Raw genomic sequence first — 20346 nt, 5'->3', positions numbered from 1 at the left:
GGACACAGTTCATACAGTAGTGACACAAATGGGGTCTGATCTGCCAGTTTATGAAGTAAGACCAGAAAAGGGAAAGGGACGCTCCAGAGTGCTGCACAGAAACTTGCTAATGCCCTGTGATTATTTACCTATCGAGACACCACCAGAATTACCTAGGAATGATGAGGGGAAACGGAAAAGAAGACTCCAGCCTGCATCTCAAACTCAGGAATCTGATGAGGACAGTGAGGATGAGTACAAACTTCATTATGAACCCTGTCAGAGTCCAGCAGTACCAGCAAAAGGGGATGAGACATCTGAAGAATCAGAGATTGAGCTTGAACACAGACACCCACCAGAGGAAGAGGAAGATGAAATGCCAGATCCTGTTGTACCACCAGCATCGTCTCCTGGGGAAGATAGGTCAAGGGAGTCCAGTTCACCTGCTGAAAACCTCCCTGATGAGGAGATCAACTTTTCCACTGTGTCCGATGAGCACTCATCACATGCCTCTCCTTCACCAAGTACTGCTATTGATCCTGAGAGACTGCCCTATCAGCAGCCATATAGAGTTAGACACCCACCGAAACGTACAACCTATGATCAACTTGGTGTCCCTTCCTGCTACAGTGTCCAACCATCTCCCCAAATGTTGCCTGTCTACCATGCAACAGGACTGATTCCGTGGCTGCCACCCTTACAGCCATGCTATTTTCAACCCTCCGGTCCTGTATGGACTCCAGCGAACATGAGCCCACAGGTATCTTGTGTGTGACTAACACCATGAACAGTTCATGGGATACTTCATAAACTATCATCATGGACTATTCACAGACTGTTTATACAGCTTGTTGCCATGAAGACTATAAATGGACTGTAAAAAAAAAACTGTCAATGGACTGTTAACGCAAGGGTCAGTTACCAGGCATGGACTGTGGCCCTATCCATGGACTGTTTGCAGTTATCAGTTTATGATCCCTGAACTTTGTTTGAGTACCAACTCACAGATCTTCAATTTCAGTTTTATGGAAAAAAAAAAAGTTTAATTGTTTGAATGTCGGGACGACATTTATTTTGTAGGGGAGTATGTGATAAGTTAAAATGATAACCTATGTGATAAGTTAAAATGATAATGCACTGTCATGCTGTTAAAAAGTAGTAAAATCTGCACTATTTAAAAAAAGAGGTTAAAATGTTAAAAACATTCAATTTAGCCATTGTTTTGTTGATTCTTAATTGTTAAAAATGAAGTTATATTATCTATGTAGCGTTATCTATGACACAGGTCTTGATCCACTAGTCGGAGATTTATTGCTTTTGCCTCCACTAGTGATGCTGGGGAAATCGCGGTGTTTTTCTCATTCCAGTAAAAGTTCTCACTGAGAAAACATCGCTTTATCACTCTCGTGATTATTTCTCCCCATTTTCAGGTATAATGTGTGCACTTTATTTTGTTCAGTGATTGTAATAGAAAAAGTGTATGTTAAAAGTTTGGAAGTTGTAGCGAAGTTTTGCTGAGTATGCTCAAGTGTGTGTGCGTGTGTGTGTGTGTGTGTGAAGCTCCAGCTCGTTAGCTGCATTAAACTCGTGGCTAATTCTAATGCAGTCACCATCTTGTGAATCCACATGTGCATGTTAACGAATGTATTTGCCAATTGTTTGAACATTGAACAGTAGTAACTCATGTCAGTTTAATGAGAGTTAACTCAGTTGTAGTTTTACATTTCTTATCCGTGTTGGAAGTGAGAAATACCTCAGAAAAATATTGTTAATTAGTTATATATGATTATATATGATATGATTTTGGAACATTAAGATATAGACATGTAGCCTTTAAAAAGGGTATTGTATTTTTCTGTTCCTTTATTATATCAAAGAAGGTAACAAATATGCTTTTACATCTGACATTGAGTATTGTAGCTAAGATGTTTGAGTACTGTAGCTAAGATGTGAGTAAATGATTTATGTATTTGTTAATTGATTCCAGTAAAAGTTCTCACTGAGAAAACATCGCTTTATCACTCTCGTGATTATTTCTCCCCATTTTCAGGGGTACAACACTCTATCCAAACTAGACACTGTATTCTTGTTTTGCACCCAGTGTTTCTGGGTGGCGCCCACTGATGGTCTGTAACGCGTTACTTAGTAACGCGTTACTCTAATCTGACCACATTTTTCAGTAACGAGTAATCTAACGCGTTACTATTTCCAATCCAGTAATCAGATTAAAGTTACTTGTCCAAGTTACTGTGCGTTACTATTTTTGTCATTTTCCTTAGTGAAAAGATATTTTTGCTTTCTTCTTGGCAGGGGCGGAGCCAGGGGGTGGCCAGTGGTTGCCATGGCCACCATAAAGTAATCTTCGGCCACCCCTCTGGCCCCCCCACCAATTTTTTTGCGGAAGCATTTCTGCAGGCAGGAGCAGCGCACCTCAGATGAGTAGTTCTTCACCAAAACAGTGCAGTAATACACTCAACATAAATGTCAACCACCAACACCATTACAGAAGTACAGTAGTACTATTTAGTAGTATTCGTGGCGCGCTACGAGTAAAAGCGCCAGCTTCTCTGCGCATTCCAGTGTTGCCAGATTGGGCGATTATCCGCCAGATTGGGCGACTATCCGCCAAATTGGGCGGATTTTGTTGGAAAACAATTTAATAGCAGGTAAATAACACTTCTATTTAAAAGAAAATCTTCCGTTTTAAGAAGCTCCAGCATTGTAGAAGGCTATTAAAAGTAAAGTCAATTTTCAATGCTGATTTAGCGTAATAGTGTTGGTCAGTCTGTATCATATTCTTGAAAGAAAATTAAAATTTGTTTTCTATGCATTCACACTGGCATGTTCTGGGATTCAGTTGAGTCTCATCAGTACAAACAAGTTGGCAGCCAAATGATAAAGTATTGCAAAGGAATATCTTTGAAATATTCCGCATTATATAACTAATAAAGTAACTTGTAATCTAACTTAGTTACGTACTTTTTAAATCAAGTAACTAAGTTACTTTTTAAAGGAGTAATCAGTAATCAGATTACTTTTTCAAGGTAACTAAGCCATCACTGGTGGCACCGGATCAATGACAATGATAAAGTGGTGAGTAAAAAGAAATGAGTGATCAAAACACATTTGATGATAAATGCAGGAATCCAGGTAAGGTTTTTCCTGCAAGTTTGTATCAGTGTCCAAAGTTAAGATATTATATATGTTTAAAAATAATATATGTGTTTTGGGAAAATATACTCAGTGTGTATTAAATGATTTCATGACCTTTAGCTCCGGTACAACAGTTTCGGTTAGGCTGAGAGGGAAGTTACACCAGATGCAACCGCACATTCACTTCTTGATTTTAAAGCTGAACTCCCCTCTCATGCTTGCCTCTTTTGCTAAATCCTGCAGTATGTTTGACAGAAATGGGCCAACCACTGCAGAATTGCTACTGCCTAGCAACCAGCTGACCTTTTACCTGTGCTCCAGTGTTAAGAAGACAAAACCCCCCTTGAGGGGCCAAAAACTGACTCTGAAGGGGGCGAGTGATCTCATGACTGCGCTCTAGCTGAGTATGGCTTGCTTCTGGCAGGTAGAAAGCAGCCTAGAGTGATGTGTGATTAATTCATGGTGCATGATTTCTGCTTAACATAGCCCACCAGTTTGAGATTGGCCCCCTGAGAAATGACATCATCTCTCGGAGGACTCATTAGGATGCAGCGTCGAGCTGCTGTGTTTTGTCAATAGTGTAAGCTAAGCAAACGGACTCAGATTGGGCGTTGCACCACAGTAAGAGCAGCGAAGTACTGCAATTCTGGTGGGTGTAGATGCAAACTAGGGGTGGAGCACTGAAAAAATACATGGTATGAAAATACAGTCACTGCAACACAATCTGAAACAGAAATGCATTTTACATACAATACATTACAATACATACATGTGTAAAACACGTACAATACACGGCTAAAAGAATGTGGATGCCTGAACATAAAGAAACATAAGAAACATAAGCTTCTATTTCAAAACTACAAGTATTAATAAGGAATCCCATCCTTGTTGTCACAAAATCTGACAAGATCTTTCTGTGAGAAACCTTTGCTTTGGTCCATGACTGCACTGCACTGCATAACATTACATTTTTACTGCTCCCACATGTGCGCTTTTGGATTTAGATCTCATGACTGAGGAGGCAACCAAATCCTGGTGAATATTTTTAAGCATGTACTATTAGGTTTGCAACAATTTGTATTACATTAATCATTGTAGACTGGGACTTTCTTACCAGTTAAATCCATAGTGATTGGCCCAGGTGCTTGATCACACATCAGGGTCAGTCTTGTCACCTGAACATTAGGGACAGTCGGATCTGCAAAGAAAAGATACAGATTAAATAGTCATTAAAATCCACCCATTTCAGTTTGACAATGTCATATGGCATATGGTCACTGTCATTTACAATTACCATAGTACAATTTTAGTCTGGTGAAATCTGCTGATAAATCAGGGATTTCCCCCCTTGGAATTCCATGTGCTCTAATTAATGTTCAATAAATAAAGAAAGAAAGAAAGAAAATAATAAAACGTGCAAAGTGTTGTGTGTTTAATGTTCTAATTAAGCATTAATGTACTACCTCGTTTCACAGCACACACATACAGCACACACACAAACAGGCTTAGTCAGCTGTATGCTGCCGCTATGGGAGTTTTGTAACTCCTCCAGACATTTATCATGATGTTCTGGTAGCTGAGATAAGCCTGAGATTGGGTGGAATTAAGTGTGTGAAACACAGGAAAGAAAAATGAACTTAATTTAAACCCCATAAAGTTTCAATACGGAGGAGGTGAAAAAGAAGATTCATCATAATAGATTCATTTTAAATGGATTTAATAAATTCCTGTAAGTTCTAGTGTAGTTCAGTGGCATCTTATAATACTAACAATAATTCACTTTGATGTCACAATATATAGACCATTTACCAAAGTACATTTGGCAGTAAGGCCAAACTCTCAAATGTTCATTTATTTACAAAGATGTTTAAAGGATTTTGAATCTGATACAAATGAATAATGTATTTGAAAGTCTTTGAACGTCCACTAACAGACTCATTTTGACTAACCGTTTCATACTGGTTAGTGCCAACTGGGTCTAGTGCCAAATGAAAACACTGGTGGCAGGAATACACCTTAAACAGGGTGGCAATTCAAAGGCATCACACACTTTTTACACATCTATTTACTTGCACCTAGAGAACATTTTACGAGTGATGAAACTAAAGTACCTGAAAGAAACCCACAGAGACTCAGGCAGAACAGGCAAAACTAATCACAAAGACCAGTGGCAAGAAATTAAACCAGGCCTCCAGGTTCCAGTTTGCTATTGATTGTATTAATAACTTATTATAAATATAATAATAGCAAGTCTGCACATTTCTGCAAAATAACCAAACAAACCTTTGCTGGTAAAATAAAGAAAAAACAAACAATATTGACACAATAATTTTCATGCACTTTATACAACATCCTTTAAAACATAGTGGTAAGGTAAAGTGCAGGTAATGCTGGAAGGCAGCTACAATTCAGCACTTCAATGACCTTTCCTTTAGATATCTGATTATATCTTTGTTTCTTGAAGCAGCCATGCTATGGTTTAGCCAATAACCACCAGGAGGTTTAAAGTACATATAATGGATGGGGTGGAGGCTCGTGGTGATACTGCATTATTGATGTGAGGCACATAATCACAGAGCGGTACCTAGAACAAGCCACAGATGTGTTCACAAGCAAAAGCACACAGCATCCAGCGACTGATTTATTTTTCTGTCACAACCCATATATTACTCCCAAGAAAATCCCATGACAAATTGATAGACATCAGAAATACTTGGGGTGTATTTCCAGAGCCATTGCTTATTGAGGAAATAACTTACGTTAAAGGGATTCGAAGGGATTATGAGTGCTATCAAACATTCAATAGAGCAGTTCAGCCTTCACGCAAGTACAGATGGCACAAGTTTACTAACCGAACAATTGTAATACCTTCTTAAACAGAGTGCAGGTCCTTTGAGCACAATTACAATGCTCAATCTGGATATAAAGATTAAATTAGAAAACAGGTCTCAAAGGAAAACACCTTCTATCTCTGCTGATTCAATCACTGTCTGTGGCTTATTAATCATAATAATGGGCAGATTGTAAACAGAGAATTTCTAGAGCGAGACGGAAATTGGTAAGCCATCAAATACAGGCAAGCTTTGCCTTACGCTGGAGGTCATTCCACTAAACAAAAGCTATTACAAACATGGAGACTTAAATCAAATGACAGCAGTGCCTCGTGCATAGTAGAAATTAAATGTTTGTACAGTAGCTTTAGGTTAGTGGTTCTTTTAGCTTGAAGGGCTTGACAGAGGGGGATTACTACCCTTTAATATAGAGTTCTAGATGTATACACTTAAAATCCAGAGTTGATTGACTGACACAGTTTTAGTTCTTTCTTGGGTTTAATGTAATTTCTTAAAATATTACAAAAGCTGTTTGGTCGTAAACATACATACAGCAAGTTACATTATTCATTTTGTGCTATAGAAAGTCCTTTAAGTCCTCTATGTCATTAAACTTTTTGGCATGGCCTCACAATTTCTCATTGACATTGTGTTTAAATCTCATCATTTTGACAAAATACTACAAAAGTAGTAAGCACAAGCAGTAAGCAACCCTGTTGAAGATTCTGCATGGAAGATTTATTTTAAGAAGCATAAGGCTATGATATACAACACTGTGCACGAGGTTTCGTTTTTCTTTTATCTATGTGTGTTAGAAACACATTGTAAGATGAGAGAGACTCTGCTGTAACAGAATATCATTGTTTCTCTGGAGGAGGATGTACATCAGCTATGCAGTCTGAACAAAGATGGCTTTTTGCATCCTTTTGTACTTTTCCTCATGTCTGCTGGAGAAATGTAGGTGGATTACTAGAGATCAAAGGCACAACAAAGAAAAACAGGCCATATAACTGAAGACTTCAAGTAAGGGTGTCAAAGCATTAGGGAGGATTTCAGGTGAAGAAAGTTCCAGTGCCCTAGGGGTGGATTTTAGAGCCTAATGGCGTAAGACTGAATAGATGTTGAATAGATGGGTGAATAGATAACTTTTGTATGAGATGTAATGAGATGATCAATATGCAGAGAAACAGAGAACAGAATGGAATAAAAAATGAATTAATGTGTTAATGCAAAGACAAGTGAACGGATGGACGGACAGCTGGATGGATGGATGGATGGATGGATGGATAGATAGATAGAACGAAATAAAATAGACGTAAGGATAGAAGACAGTTTATCAGAATGGGTAAGGTTATGCCTAAATGTATTAGTCTGGAATTGGATGCAGAGTTGGATTTGTGGAGTACTTCAAAATTATTGATTAATGATTAAGAAATTAAAAAACAAATAGCTAGTGGTTGTAATGAAATAAATACATTAAATAAATAGAAAAAAACCTAATAGAGTATTCCTTGATGGGTATGGTGGAAAGATGCATCATTGCTGGATGCTGAATGGATAATTTTAATCAATAAAATCACTTTATGGAATAAATACAAAGATGGAAAGTTGCTTGGATGGATTAAGCCTTACTTTTTTTCCCTGGTCAGGGTTGTGACAGTGCCAGCTTGGTATAAGGCAGTAATACACTGGACAGGGCACCAATCTATTGCAGGGCTTCCTACTCACCACCCTCAGACTCAGCACCACTGAAAATCTGTGAATATTCCAGGCCGATACAAAAGCCGAGATTTAAACCTGGATTTCAGCCTTGGTGGGTTTGCGTAACAGACTGCTAAATGTAATGTAATGATAGATATTTCAAATTAATAATGTATGCTGGGATGTAAGATGGCTGGACTGAACAAAGTGAATACATTAATACACATATGAATAAAATACAGACTTATTTAATAATTGAGAAATCATAAGTGAATTAGGAATTAAGATGCTTGGATGAAGAGATGAACAGGTGAATAGCTAGACTTCAGAGTAGCTCACACACTAACCTAACACCACAGGACCCGATCCCAGCAGGGTCTGCTTGTACTTGTTTAAGCTTTCATCGTCCTTATCAAGGTCTTGGATCTCCTGCAGGCTCTTCTGAGCAGGAGGCTGGTAATTCAGATCATGCTCATCCTCCTCCTCACCCACAGGAATTGTGTTCTCTTTATCTGCCATGAGGCCTGGAGAAACAAGCACAACACGAAATAGATGTGGTTATTTAAATAAGCATCATTTCTGTTAATAATTATAGGAAAACTTTCATCCAAACTGTACAGCATCACCCATTTATTTCATATTTGGGTCATGCATAGAATAACTGGCACTATCCACTCTGGGTAAAGTACCTAATATGGGGGATCAAAATTTTATTTCTTTTTTTGAAGTATTCAAAGCCATGCAATGTATTGGCACCCTGTACATGTTATTCCTGCTTTGCACCCAGTGTTTACCAGAGAAACCACACCTGCCATGACCCTGACAGGGATAACAGGATAAAGCAACTGATAAAAATGAAATAAAATTTCTAGATTTAAAATTATAATGAGAGAAAAGAGATTCTTTTAAAATTGGCCAATATTTTAAGCTAATTTTAATCACACAAAAAGTAAAATCAAGGGGAAAATGAGATACAGACTCTACCTTTTCCCCTTGTTCATGAATGTAAATGAAAACCTTCCTCCACTTTAAGACAGAGGTGAGGTGGATAAAGTATCCAAGCTTTGTAATGCACAGCTAAATGCAATAATGGAAGGCCAGCGCTATAAAACATGATCCGCCAGAATCGATATGGTTTTTTTCATATTAGTCATTCTCGCTTAACAAAATAGACGAAGCCGATTCTCATTTTCACACTCAACTTTTTTTCTTCTGGGCTTGATTGCATGTTAACCAGATCAAAATGATATCTGATTTTTAAACAGCTTTAAAGGAAAAATATTAGGAAATAAACATGGTAACTTATATAATAATTAGTATAATAATTACAACCAAGGAGGATCAAAACTCTTCAGAACTGGCAAGGTTTGCATGTACTGAGAAAAGATATTTACGTAAGATGGGACATTTAAGCACTTTCACACTTTGAATAAATGAATGATAGTGACAGGCATTTTTTGCCTTTAGGACAAGGAGTGCAAGAAACAGAGCAACAAAAAGAAGTGGTCTGAATATACAGTAACTCCATTAAAGAACAATAACTATGCACATAATGTACACTATACATATATGGTAAGAATATATATATATATATATATATATATTGTAGAATATACTGTATATAATCTAGTGGTGTAATGGTGAGGGGAATATTTTCTTGATTGTGGTGAACATGCTAAATTTTACAATAAAATGAGTTACAGATCTCCAAATGAATGTTCTTGTCATGGGAGAGTTAAATTTATAAATTTTCTTCTACTTCTTTTCCTACTGAACTGCTTTAAGATTTTTTTTAATGAAATTCCAAGTGGAAAATAAACAGAACGAGTGAACAGTAATGTCTGATTAGTGTAAGAATCATTGTTTTAAAAGTATTTTTAAATGAACCAATCAAGTTGTGTTACTAAAGAATCCAAATTTATTCCCAGCTTTTAAAAACATACTGGTAGATCCATTACTTGTTTAAAACTGCTTTTAGAAAGAAGTCAGTGGATGAGTTTGTAATGCCCTTTGGTAGACCCTTGAAAACTGGAATTGACAGGGGATGCAAGTGGGATGAAGTTGCTTCCCAAGGACTTCCACACGTGAGGACATGTACAACAGAGAACACGGCTGTCTAACAATGTAACACAGCTGAGATCACATCATTCGAGAAAAGCCTCACGATGCATTCGTGAACATTCATCCAACTAATATGCTATACGTAATTGGTTTGTCAATGATCCATGCATAATCATTCAGAAAAACACACACAATTAAAACACTTAAACAGCTTCACATTTCAATTAAGTGAACTGCTCAGATAAATGGTTTCATGTCTCATTAAATAAATGTTTGGGTTAATTGAACAACTTGGAGCAAATCCCAACAGTCAAAAAACATTTTTTCTTTCCCTGAGCTCCTAACAAGGCATTTACAAGAGTCACAACAAGCAAAACGAGCACACTGCTGAACAGAAGAATAAAATCTTTTCATACAAAGTGTAGAAGCAATTTATCTTCATTAACCAGTTCATCCTGGTCAGTGTGTTGGTGGATCCAGCGCCATTCAGAAACACTGCTGCAGGTGCTAAATTTAATCTTTTGTCCATTGGTGAGTTTATTGCTGTGTGTAACCAGGCTTCCAAAGAGACCTGGCTGACATAAGCAATGCCTGGCATGCTTCCACTCGTACAGTGGCCATTAATGAAGCAACATCTTTATTGATGAGGGCTCAAAGTGACAAATTATGCAAGGTCTGCCAAGTTAAATAACAAGGCTAATATATCTCAGGAGCTGCAAAGTCTTTTTAATTAGCTCACTATGCTATAAAAACAGGTGTATAATGTGGTTCAATGGAAGCTTTAAAAAGACTGGCCTGGGCTATATGTTATTTTGTCATTGTACTTCTGCAATGAATAGCAACACGCTACATTTACTTCATTGCACTGACTTACCATAACTAATTTCTTCATAAGTGGGGACATGTTGGAACTGCTTATACTGGAACATGTTGGAACTGCACTTACATCTGAGCACAGACCTGGGTTTGATACTCGTGTCCCCTTTAGTTCTTTTTTAAAACATCACAAAACAGATGCAATAGGTGGCTGCTCTTCAGTTTAGATTACAGCAGTAACTATAGACAACCCCAATAAACTGTACTTGAATTAATTCAAATAAAATGTCCAAGAAGCTCATGGTCATGTGTCCACATACTTTTGGTCATAGTGGGGTCTAGCTTTATATTGATGGAATGGGATGTCCAACAAGCTCAAATTCAGGTGTCCACATACTTCTTACCATACAGTGTATATACTATCTAAGTTTGTATTGTGTGACTGCAGGAAGTGATTCTATTGATTTCTACCCAACCATCATATCTGCTTTTCTATGTGAATGATCCTTTCCTGTTCCTTCTGGAGTTACTGAAGCACTACTGTAAAGGATTTTTGGCCAACCTTTTTCCCCAGAATTGTGGTATGTATGCCACATTACAGGCTGTCAAGCATGATCGTGCCGTACCATAGCACTTCAATAGGGTTCCAGCCAGGACCTTGATAAAACCACTTCAAAATGTTTCTTTCAATCCATTTAGAAGTGGATTGCTTTTGTGATTTGAATTGTTGTCTTTATAATAACCCAAATTCATGTACTTTTTAGATTATGAATTAATAGACATGGTTTATTTAACTATGGCAACTAACCCAGGACCTGAAGCAGCAAAGCATTCTTGCATAATCACACCACCAGCAGCAGCATGTTATTAAGATAGTACTATGTTCTTATAGTGGAATTCTGAGTTAGCTTTGTGCCAAATATTCTTTCAACTTTATGTACATAAAATCCCAACAGAAACACTACAAAATCTAAAAACCTCTGGAGGCTATTATAGCTGGGGCAATTGTTGCCCATAGTTATGGAATGGGATGTCCAACAAGCTTATGAAAATGTGTCCACATACTTTGGGTCATACACTTAATTTAAATAGTACTGTATAATCTATGCGTAGACAAGAAAGTGATTCATCTCAGTAAAGCATCTCACTACTTACTGGCGCAGATACAAACCACATGCAGGCAGGAAAGCAGAACTGACAGGAAACCCACATTCTTATACATCTTTACAAACCAGGGCAAGTGTGTGTGTGCAGTTAATGGCTTCAGAATAAGATCCATATCGTAATGATTAAGTAATGTAAAGTGATGGAATTACTGAGGGGAAGTTTAATTTGTAAATGATTCTTTTGATCTGTTTGTCTTAAATATTTTAAGATTTTGCAAAAAATATGAAAGAAGGGTGGCACATTGGTGCACAGAGTAATGCTGTTGCCTTTCTGTGGGGGAGTGTGCATGTTCTCCCTGTGTCGGTGTGGATTTCCTCCAGTTTTCTCCCACAGTCAAAAGACATGAAGTCAGGCCAATTGTAGCTCATAGAAATTGCCCCAAGTAAAAGTGTGTTCATGTGTGTGTGTCTGACTGGTGATGGACTGGCAACCTGTCCAGGGTGATTCCTGCCTTTCGCTCATTGAATCCAACCCACCACAACACAGACCAGGATAAAGCGGTGGTAAAACAGACAATGAAAGAATGAATGAATGAAAAAAATTTGATGGGTCAGAAATATGCATAGAGCTGACCGGTCGTGGTGCCTGCATGGGACGGAGGATCATGGATGGCAGTGCATGGCTCTTAGCATAAATATATTTATACATACGGTTGGCTTGTGGTATGGTAAGTTTGCTGCAAAAACATGGTCTAATGAGACCTGGACTAAGTCATGGACCAATATTGTCTGTTGTGTAAATCTGGAGGTTTTTGGATGTACAAGGGGTGCATTAAGGGGTTAAAATTACAGTGACAAAGTGTTGTATTTGCATAATTTTAGGTTATGTATAATTATACATAACAAAAAAAAATGTATTAAAATTGCTATAAATTATTAAAGATTGCTGGTGCAATAAATACATCTTAAGCTTGTGGACTGTTACTAGCTCAGATCACAGCTCAGATTTGTATTTGTTGAAGTACTGTTGATTACATTTCTGCATCAGGTTGTATTCTAACAGTATTTTCTCTTTCGCTACAAAAGACTTGTCAGGTTTTTTTACAATCTCCATGATCAGACGTGCAATATATTTGATTTAGCCTGTTGAACGTGTGTCAGGCTTCAGAAGCAGCACTGTCATCCATCAATAACACTGACACCAGGACAAGGGGGCATCCAAAACTGATGAAATATTCATGGGATTGTCCCTCTGCCACCTGCAGTGCTCTTTTAAATACACACACACACATACACACACCGCTCCCTAATAGACATCCAAATACATGGCCAATTACACCAAGCCTATCTGTCTCATCCATGCTGGCAGTCATTTTTTGCGCATCATTACCTCCCACGCAGAGTCGTTTCACACTGCTGTACAGGAATGAAAATGTGACCAGGGTACAAAAACATGGGGAAGTTGAGGAGGAAGTGGATTAAGGATAAAGATCCTAGTGAGACTGTATTTGAACCCCAAATCTGATCTCTTAGAGCACAGGTTCCCAACCTCTAGCAGCTCGCGGCCCACCCAGCCAACTACAAAGGCTGCCACGACCCCCCAAAGAGATTACAAACATATAAATCGCTGGAGTTCATATGTGACACATGATAAAGACATGAAAGACAAATACTTTTGAACTGCTTAAAGATAACATTAATGTTAATGTAAGCAGCTACAAAGTGCTAGATGGCAGCTTCAAATATAAAAGTTGCCATATATGGTCTGGCTCATCATTAAGCTTTATAATGTATTTGAGTAAGTATTTAAGTGGCAGATACATTTTGAGAAAGTGCATAAAATTCTTTAATTACATTCACAAAGATTTACAATCCAGCCGAATTAAAAACCAGGAGCTGAAAGGTAGTCACACAAATGATTTTTTTGCCATTCAAGTTTTCAGGAGCTCCACAATCAGCTTTGCAATATGAAGAACAAATTGTATGTTAGGTATGGTTAGGTAGCATCAACAACCAATCAATAAATCTTTCTGGCAACTTCACCAAACAAACTGGGGGTTATTACAACTGAAAAAAAAACCTGCAGTAGAACCACAGCCAGCTAGGGCAAAACAGCCTTTAGGCTAAAATCCACCATGTAAGATGAAGCAGAAGCTCTGCAGAGCCAAGATCTGATCCAACATGTGATTACAAGCAGCAAGAGAAATTACGCCACTGTTTGCAGCAAAAAACAATCACTAGATAATCAATAAACTATTGATCAGTGCGCTGTGGCTTGCTTTAACCACTTCTTCAGCAAAGCAAAAAGTGGCTCAGTGCACAGAGGGAGTTTTCACTTAGATGGAAACGTGCACCATCTGACTTTTTTCTACTGGTTTGTACCAGAAAACTAGGGTACCACTTTACTTGAACCTGATTTTTCTTGGGAGCTGTCATGGTATGTAATGACATAGCACAGTTTCATAGCACATGACATATCATGACCATTACAGATACTGATAACACTAATACCAGACATGAATTTTTATAGCCACTCATGACAGCATCTGAAATCTTGCATGACAGCTTTATGACATAAACGTTACGAAAACAAATGGAATCCTGCACTGTGATAACAAATGATGCCTACTTCTGCTTCTTCACACTTTATGCAGAGGGTTCAGATAAGAGAAAATCCAGATACAAGACAGAGAATGTACAGATTCTCACCTCTGTAGCAAACTGTTAGCCAGAGCAGTTCAAGAAACTGTCCACCAAACTCGCAGACGTCCAAGCCCAACATCGTGTCGATCGTTTTAAAAGGTTCCTCCGGACAGAAAAGTCCAGATCAGGAAAAAAAAGCAGTACACAGATACAAGAAAGTGAATAGAAAGAAATAAAAGAAATAAAAAATGATATCAATAATGTGATTAGTGGCAGACCATGAGGACCACTAGGTTTGGGTGGGGATGACAGAAGAAAAAAGAAAGAAAAAGAAGGAAGTAATGAGGAAAGAAAGAGAATAAATGCAGAAATGTACAGATCTGCCTGGATGGATAAAAAGGAGCGATGCAGGAATGTGCAAGCAGTATTCCTGTCTGCAGACACTATCGATTCACCGGCAAACCCTCCGCCACATCGCTCATTTGAGTGCGATGATCTCATCCTTTTCCCTCCCTCCCTCTCCACACATACTCCTCTCTTCTTCATCCTCACAGTCTCTCAGTCTCAGGTCTACTCCACCCTGCCTGTACATCTCCATTCTCAGGAGCCTTCACATTCATTCCATCTGCCTTTTCTTTCCATCATTTCATTCTCTTTTTTACTCCATTTTTCCTCATTCTGTCTATTGTGTCTTTTATTGTCTGTTTTATTGTTCTCCTCTGTCCACATCATCTATCTGTCTCGCGTGTGTTCATTTTCATGAATCATTCTATTTCTTTGTCCTCATATTCCCCCATGCCTTTTTCTCTCCATGACCTATTTGCCCCTTCTCTCTCTCTCTCTCTCTCTCTCATCTCTCCTCTCTCTCTCTCCTCTCATCTCTCTCTCTCTCTCTCTCCTCTCTCTCTCTCTCTCTCTCTCTCTCTCTCTCTCTCTCTCTCTCTCTCTCTCTCTCTCCTCTCTCTCTCTCTCTCTCTCTCTCTCTCTCTCTCACTCTCTCTCTCTCTCTCTCTCTCTCTCTCTCTCTCTCTCTCTCTCTCTCTCTCTCTCTCTCTCTCTCTCTCTGCTTCAGGGTGTATCAACCCATCAGAACCAGTAAAAGCATGAGGATACCCTTCCAAATAACCAAGCATATGTTTACAAGTGCCGAATAAACTGATTTTTACAGATCACTCATTTATTCATTCATTTATCATTAGTAACCCCTTCATGCCTCTTATTAGCAGAAGTTGGTCTGCAGCCTGTTCTGAAAATTGTGGGCGCAAGGCAGAAATACTTAAACACAATGCCATTCCAGCGTAGAGCATCACACATTTGCCCAACTGTAATAACCCCCACTAACTAACTACTTAACTAACACAAAGAGAATTCATACTAGCCATTCAATGTACTGCAATGATTTTAGGATATATAAAGAAATCTAGGGTTACATTTCTTCCTATAACCCTGAGTATCTAGATGAAACCTCCATACACACAGCAGGGCTTAGGAGCGCGACCATTTAACCTGCTTGTATCCTGAAAAAAGCCCTAAGCAACCACAAACTACCAAAAATTTACATTTGTCCAATAGCAGTTTTACAAACCCTGTAGTAAATTATACATAAAGGATAGCATATATTAATGCACAGATACTTTAATCAGTAATTGTGGCATGTGTTAATGCTTTTTTTTATTTTGCATGCTCAATACACTCTACATCAAAGTTAATTTTCCCATTTCATGTTTGACTACCACTTTATACTGATCATGGTCATGGTGGGTCTGGTTTCCTTGGAATCACTGAAAGCAACGTAGTAATACACCCCGGACAGGACGCCCATCCATTGTGGAACATAAGTCAATCAGCCTCAAGTGTACCACCGTAGCAACAAGCCAAGGTACATCCTAGTACTTTCATTTCTAAGTGTATTACGTTCCAGTGAACATGTGTATGCCTGTACATGTTAGAAAAGTAACACTGCACCCTCTGTAAAGCTAACAGCAGATAGTTCAATTGTGATGCCAAAACAATCCTGCATTTATGGTTCTGTGATGCTGCTGCTATGAGTTGCATTCTACCATGCACCAATCCAGGAAGTTTTAATGTCACTGAACCATGATTGAAGCTCCTGCCATTTGTGCTCCAATAATGTAAACTCTTTCAAAGTCACTTCTAGGTCAGATCAAGCCAGAATGAGCTGGTTAGCAACTGTAACTGTAGTGTGCAGTTATGGATGCATCTGTACTAGTTTTGCTTCTCCACTTATTTATTTAACTTTTACTTTGAATTGTCACACATCTGTTTAAGCACACAAAATAACCTAAAAATTTGATTAAATTAATTAAAAATTTAGGAAGTTGAGCAATTACTAAATAGAGAAATGAGTGATTAGCTGCAAAAGACGAGCACACTTCCTTTTATGCTTAAATTCAACTTAACTTAAAACCATTGCACAACAGGAAATGAGTCAGTCATGTTGTTTAAAACCCACCAGAGTAGCTCATGCTAGCATAGCACATAAAATTATTAATACAACACCATAGTTTAAGATTCATTACACCAGGTATGGTATCTATACAACAAAAATGAAGAAAATTATGAAGACAATAATATGCTATGTCTGTCTTACTTCCTTTGTTACTCCACATACTGACTAGAAATTAGGACATGACAGGAAATGCTGCTTATTGCTAGCAAAGTTTATGCTAACAGTGCTGACATTACAATGCTGAAACCAGCAAGGTTTCAAATGTTAGTACCTTTAACTTCTCCTAAGCCCTGGTCAGACCTGCTGTTTGACAGTGTGTACACGATGGCTTGACTAGTGTCTGTTTGATCTTTGAGAGAGAGAGAGAGAGCTGCTATTCTTACTACTATTACTACTACTACTAATGATAATAATAAGTGTAGCATATCTAGAGACTGTGCTTAAAATACTGTGTGCAAGCCACAAATGCATCCTGGACAAGGTGCCAGTTTAGAATATGTCAGTGTAATCCAGTTAGAGAAAATAATATACAAATGGATTTTTGCACAAAGTAGTAAAAAATTTAGTTACAATAACGTTTGTATGTAAATTGGGATTTGCAGACCTTTAAGTCACCTTTAAGTCATTAATCTTTATAAGCATTATTTGAAAAAAGTGAATTTGAAAAATTTGAAAAACATGAATAATGGTCAGCCATGCATTCATGGATTGCTGTATATAAAAAAACAGAGCTCAAACTTAAAGGGGACAACAGCTTTATTAAAAACTACTATATCAAAGCTAGTATGACACCTGCTACACTAGCATTAATCTCAGTGAAATAATCATTTACTAAAGCTTAGTAAAGCTTTCATATCTGTGAAACCGAGAACGTCTGTGAGTGGTTTATTGCTTTATCGCATAACGTACGTTACAATGTTACAGACGTCTATTCTGTTTACAGGCCAAAATTATATTAATGCAAAACATTTATTTTCTGCACTGCTTGTTATTGAACTCTGAAATACGACTTTTCAGACACTTTCTTTCTTTGATTATCCAAATAGATCATGTCCAGCTGAAGACCTGATATTATTCAAATGTTAGAAGCATTTTGATCCATGGACAAAGGTTTCATTTACCAAAGTCTGCCAGTAATAAAGACAACTTCCTGTTCTGAAGCTGTCAGGCATTCAAAGCAGAAGTTTGTGATAGTGTGATAAGACAGAAATGCATTAATAAGTCAGCGGCTATTGATTGGCATCTACAAGTTTTCCCAATGTTCTATTTTTTTACATGCACTATACACACATAGGTGTAAATGTGAAACTAATCATTCACAATTAATTTTGTGGCAACGGTTTGAGAAAGGACCTTTCCCGTTCCAGCATGACCCTGTTCAAAACACAAGATCCATAAAGACATGGTTTAATAAGTTTGGCATGGGGTCCCAACCCCCCAACCACTGAACACCTTTGGGATAAATTAACACAGTGAATAGGAGATTAGTTTTCATTCAAAATGCTCTTTAATATTTAATACAGGGGGGAAAATCTAGTCTTTTAGCTAGCTACATGAGAAGCTCTTATGAGAAATTAAACATCACAGCTATTTACAATTTATCTTATTAAAAAATTAAGAAACATGCAAAGCAATGCAAAGACTTTACATCCAGTTTTTTGTGCTTTTCCTGGGAGAGGAAAATGGTGAAATTTGTACCTGTTATGAAACACATCACATGTTCATGAAATAAAGCAACATCCTCAAACTCAAGTCAAATCCAAACGTCCGACTACAAAAACTCTGAATATTCAATCATTTATCAAAACACAATATAAAAAGTTTGTTATAGTTAAGCCCTGTTTTTAATGTTGCCATAGTGCTGCTTATACCACCTATGCCGTGGGCTGGCCCTGTACACAACAGACATTTTAAATATACTGTGTACATAAAAGAAAAGAAACTACATTGTGGTTAATTAATGCTAATTCTGGGTTGACTGAAGAATATAACCATGTCCAAATAGTGAATAGACAAGTGTAGTCCTATTACAATTGAAAATTTGCAAATTGCCTGTCATCAGCCCTTTCACAGATAATGTGAAATGATTTTTTTTTTTTTTGGTTGGGCTGGTTAAGACTAAGTTTTTTATTTTTAATAAATCCTGTTCTTGACACTAACAAACTGGTGTTAAAAGAATCTACTTGGTACCATCAGGAGAAGGTGACTGAAACTCCTGTGGAAGGATAAAGCCCTGCATAGAAGTTTTTCTTTTTATTAAAAAAATGAGTTAAGTATTTTGTCTGTAATTTGCAACCTTTGATTTAAAGGAAGTATGTATTGTATGTTTAAAAAAATAAGAAGCAAACCTGCTAGAAAATTACATTTACATTTAAATTACATTACATTTACTACAAACACATTTTAAGTCATGCAGTCCTGACTATCCTGACTTTGGACGTGGGACCTTTGGACCCTGATGTGCATTTGCTCTCGGCCCAGTGGTGACAGGTAGAACAGGTGTTGGTTGTTTTATTTATAACTAACAGGCCGGGAAAAGTTGACTAGAAAAGAGGGTAGTTGGTGTGGAAACAGGAAAGCAGTCAAACAGTCTACAAAAACACTAAGAGGATGTGGTTAACACTGGCATTCAGCAAAGTGTTTTATACTACTGATTAGTTCAGATAAATGCTGCATGAAATTTGCATCATGAATTATAGAAAGGATTTTGGCTGAATTATTTAATAAAGTTTAGAGTGTTTTTTCTTTTAAAAAGATGACATAAAATGTAGTCATGTAGTCAAATGCAAAAATATTCATTAGATAGTTTAACACTGAGAACACAGTAAGTTAAATAACATCAGCTACCTGTATTTAATGCACTAATAATAAGGGTAAAATTGAGTAATAATGAGGTAAAATTAGTCATGTGGATAGTAATATAATATAATAAAACATATTGCTCATTTTTTCCTCAGACTGGTTGCAATTATTTAATAGTTAGTGTCTGATTTACACTGCATGACTTAAAGTGACTTATGGCAAGTAATACATATACACATTATTTCATATATTAAATAAACTTAACCTGTTCAGTTCTAATTCGCTTTTCTTTTGCACATTTTAATACAGCAATAGAATGTTTAAGAGAGCAAACACCTCTTACCTTTCTCCTGTTCAGACTTGCAAATCTGAAATAGCTGAAATAGCAGAGCACTCACTGGGTTTGTAAAGCAGGAACTAAAGTTCTAATAGGGCGGAACAACAACGACTTCTGCTCAGCTTCTGTTCCTGTTCAGGGCTGTAAAAACTCGACGTGTTTATAACATGTAATCATTTTAAACACGTTTGTTTTCAAGTTCACATTTGCCATATTTATTTCAATGGTAGAATACAATTCATTGCACAGTGCATGATATCTTTCTTTCAGTTGTTTAGTCAGATTTTTATTGTAACCAACCAAAGCACCACCTGCTGTGGTGAGGAGAAGCTTACAGGTATACAAGAATATCCGGCCCCACTTTATTTTCTCTATTTATTTAACTTTTTATAATTATTTTCTCATATTTACAACCTAAATAGACAGAAAGTCACTTAAAAGTAATAC

General features: G+C 37.4%; 1 protein-coding gene across 2 annotated transcripts in view; it reads right to left on the bottom strand.

Moving 5' to 3' along the window:
• Positions 1 to 19962, bottom strand: part of arhgdig (Rho GDP dissociation inhibitor (GDI) gamma) — a 32379-nt gene extending 12417 nt beyond the window's left edge. The window contains exons 1-3 of one of the 2 annotated variants that reach the window (XM_063019051.1): positions 19906 to 19962; positions 8012 to 8188; positions 4247 to 4330 (exon numbers count right to left, since the gene is read on the bottom strand). In XM_063019051.1, coding sequence (XP_062875121.1) covers positions 4247 to 4330; positions 8012 to 8183 — 256 coding nt within the window. In that variant the 5' untranslated portion in view covers positions 8184 to 8188; positions 19906 to 19962. Of the gene's footprint in view, positions 1 to 4246; positions 4331 to 8011; positions 8189 to 14356; positions 14590 to 19905 lie in introns of those variants that run through there. The other variant, XM_063019050.1, reaches the window with a different exon arrangement.
• Between the last annotated feature and the right edge of the window lie 384 nt (positions 19963 to 20346).

Source organism: Trichomycterus rosablanca, chromosome 22 (genome assembly GCF_030014385.1).
Source record: "Trichomycterus rosablanca isolate fTriRos1 chromosome 22, fTriRos1.hap1, whole genome shotgun sequence".
NCBI classification, from domain to species: domain Eukaryota; kingdom Metazoa; phylum Chordata; class Actinopteri; order Siluriformes; family Trichomycteridae; genus Trichomycterus; species Trichomycterus rosablanca.
The sequence above is the reverse complement of the archived record's forward strand: the minus strand, read 5'-3'. Positions and strand labels throughout refer to the sequence as shown.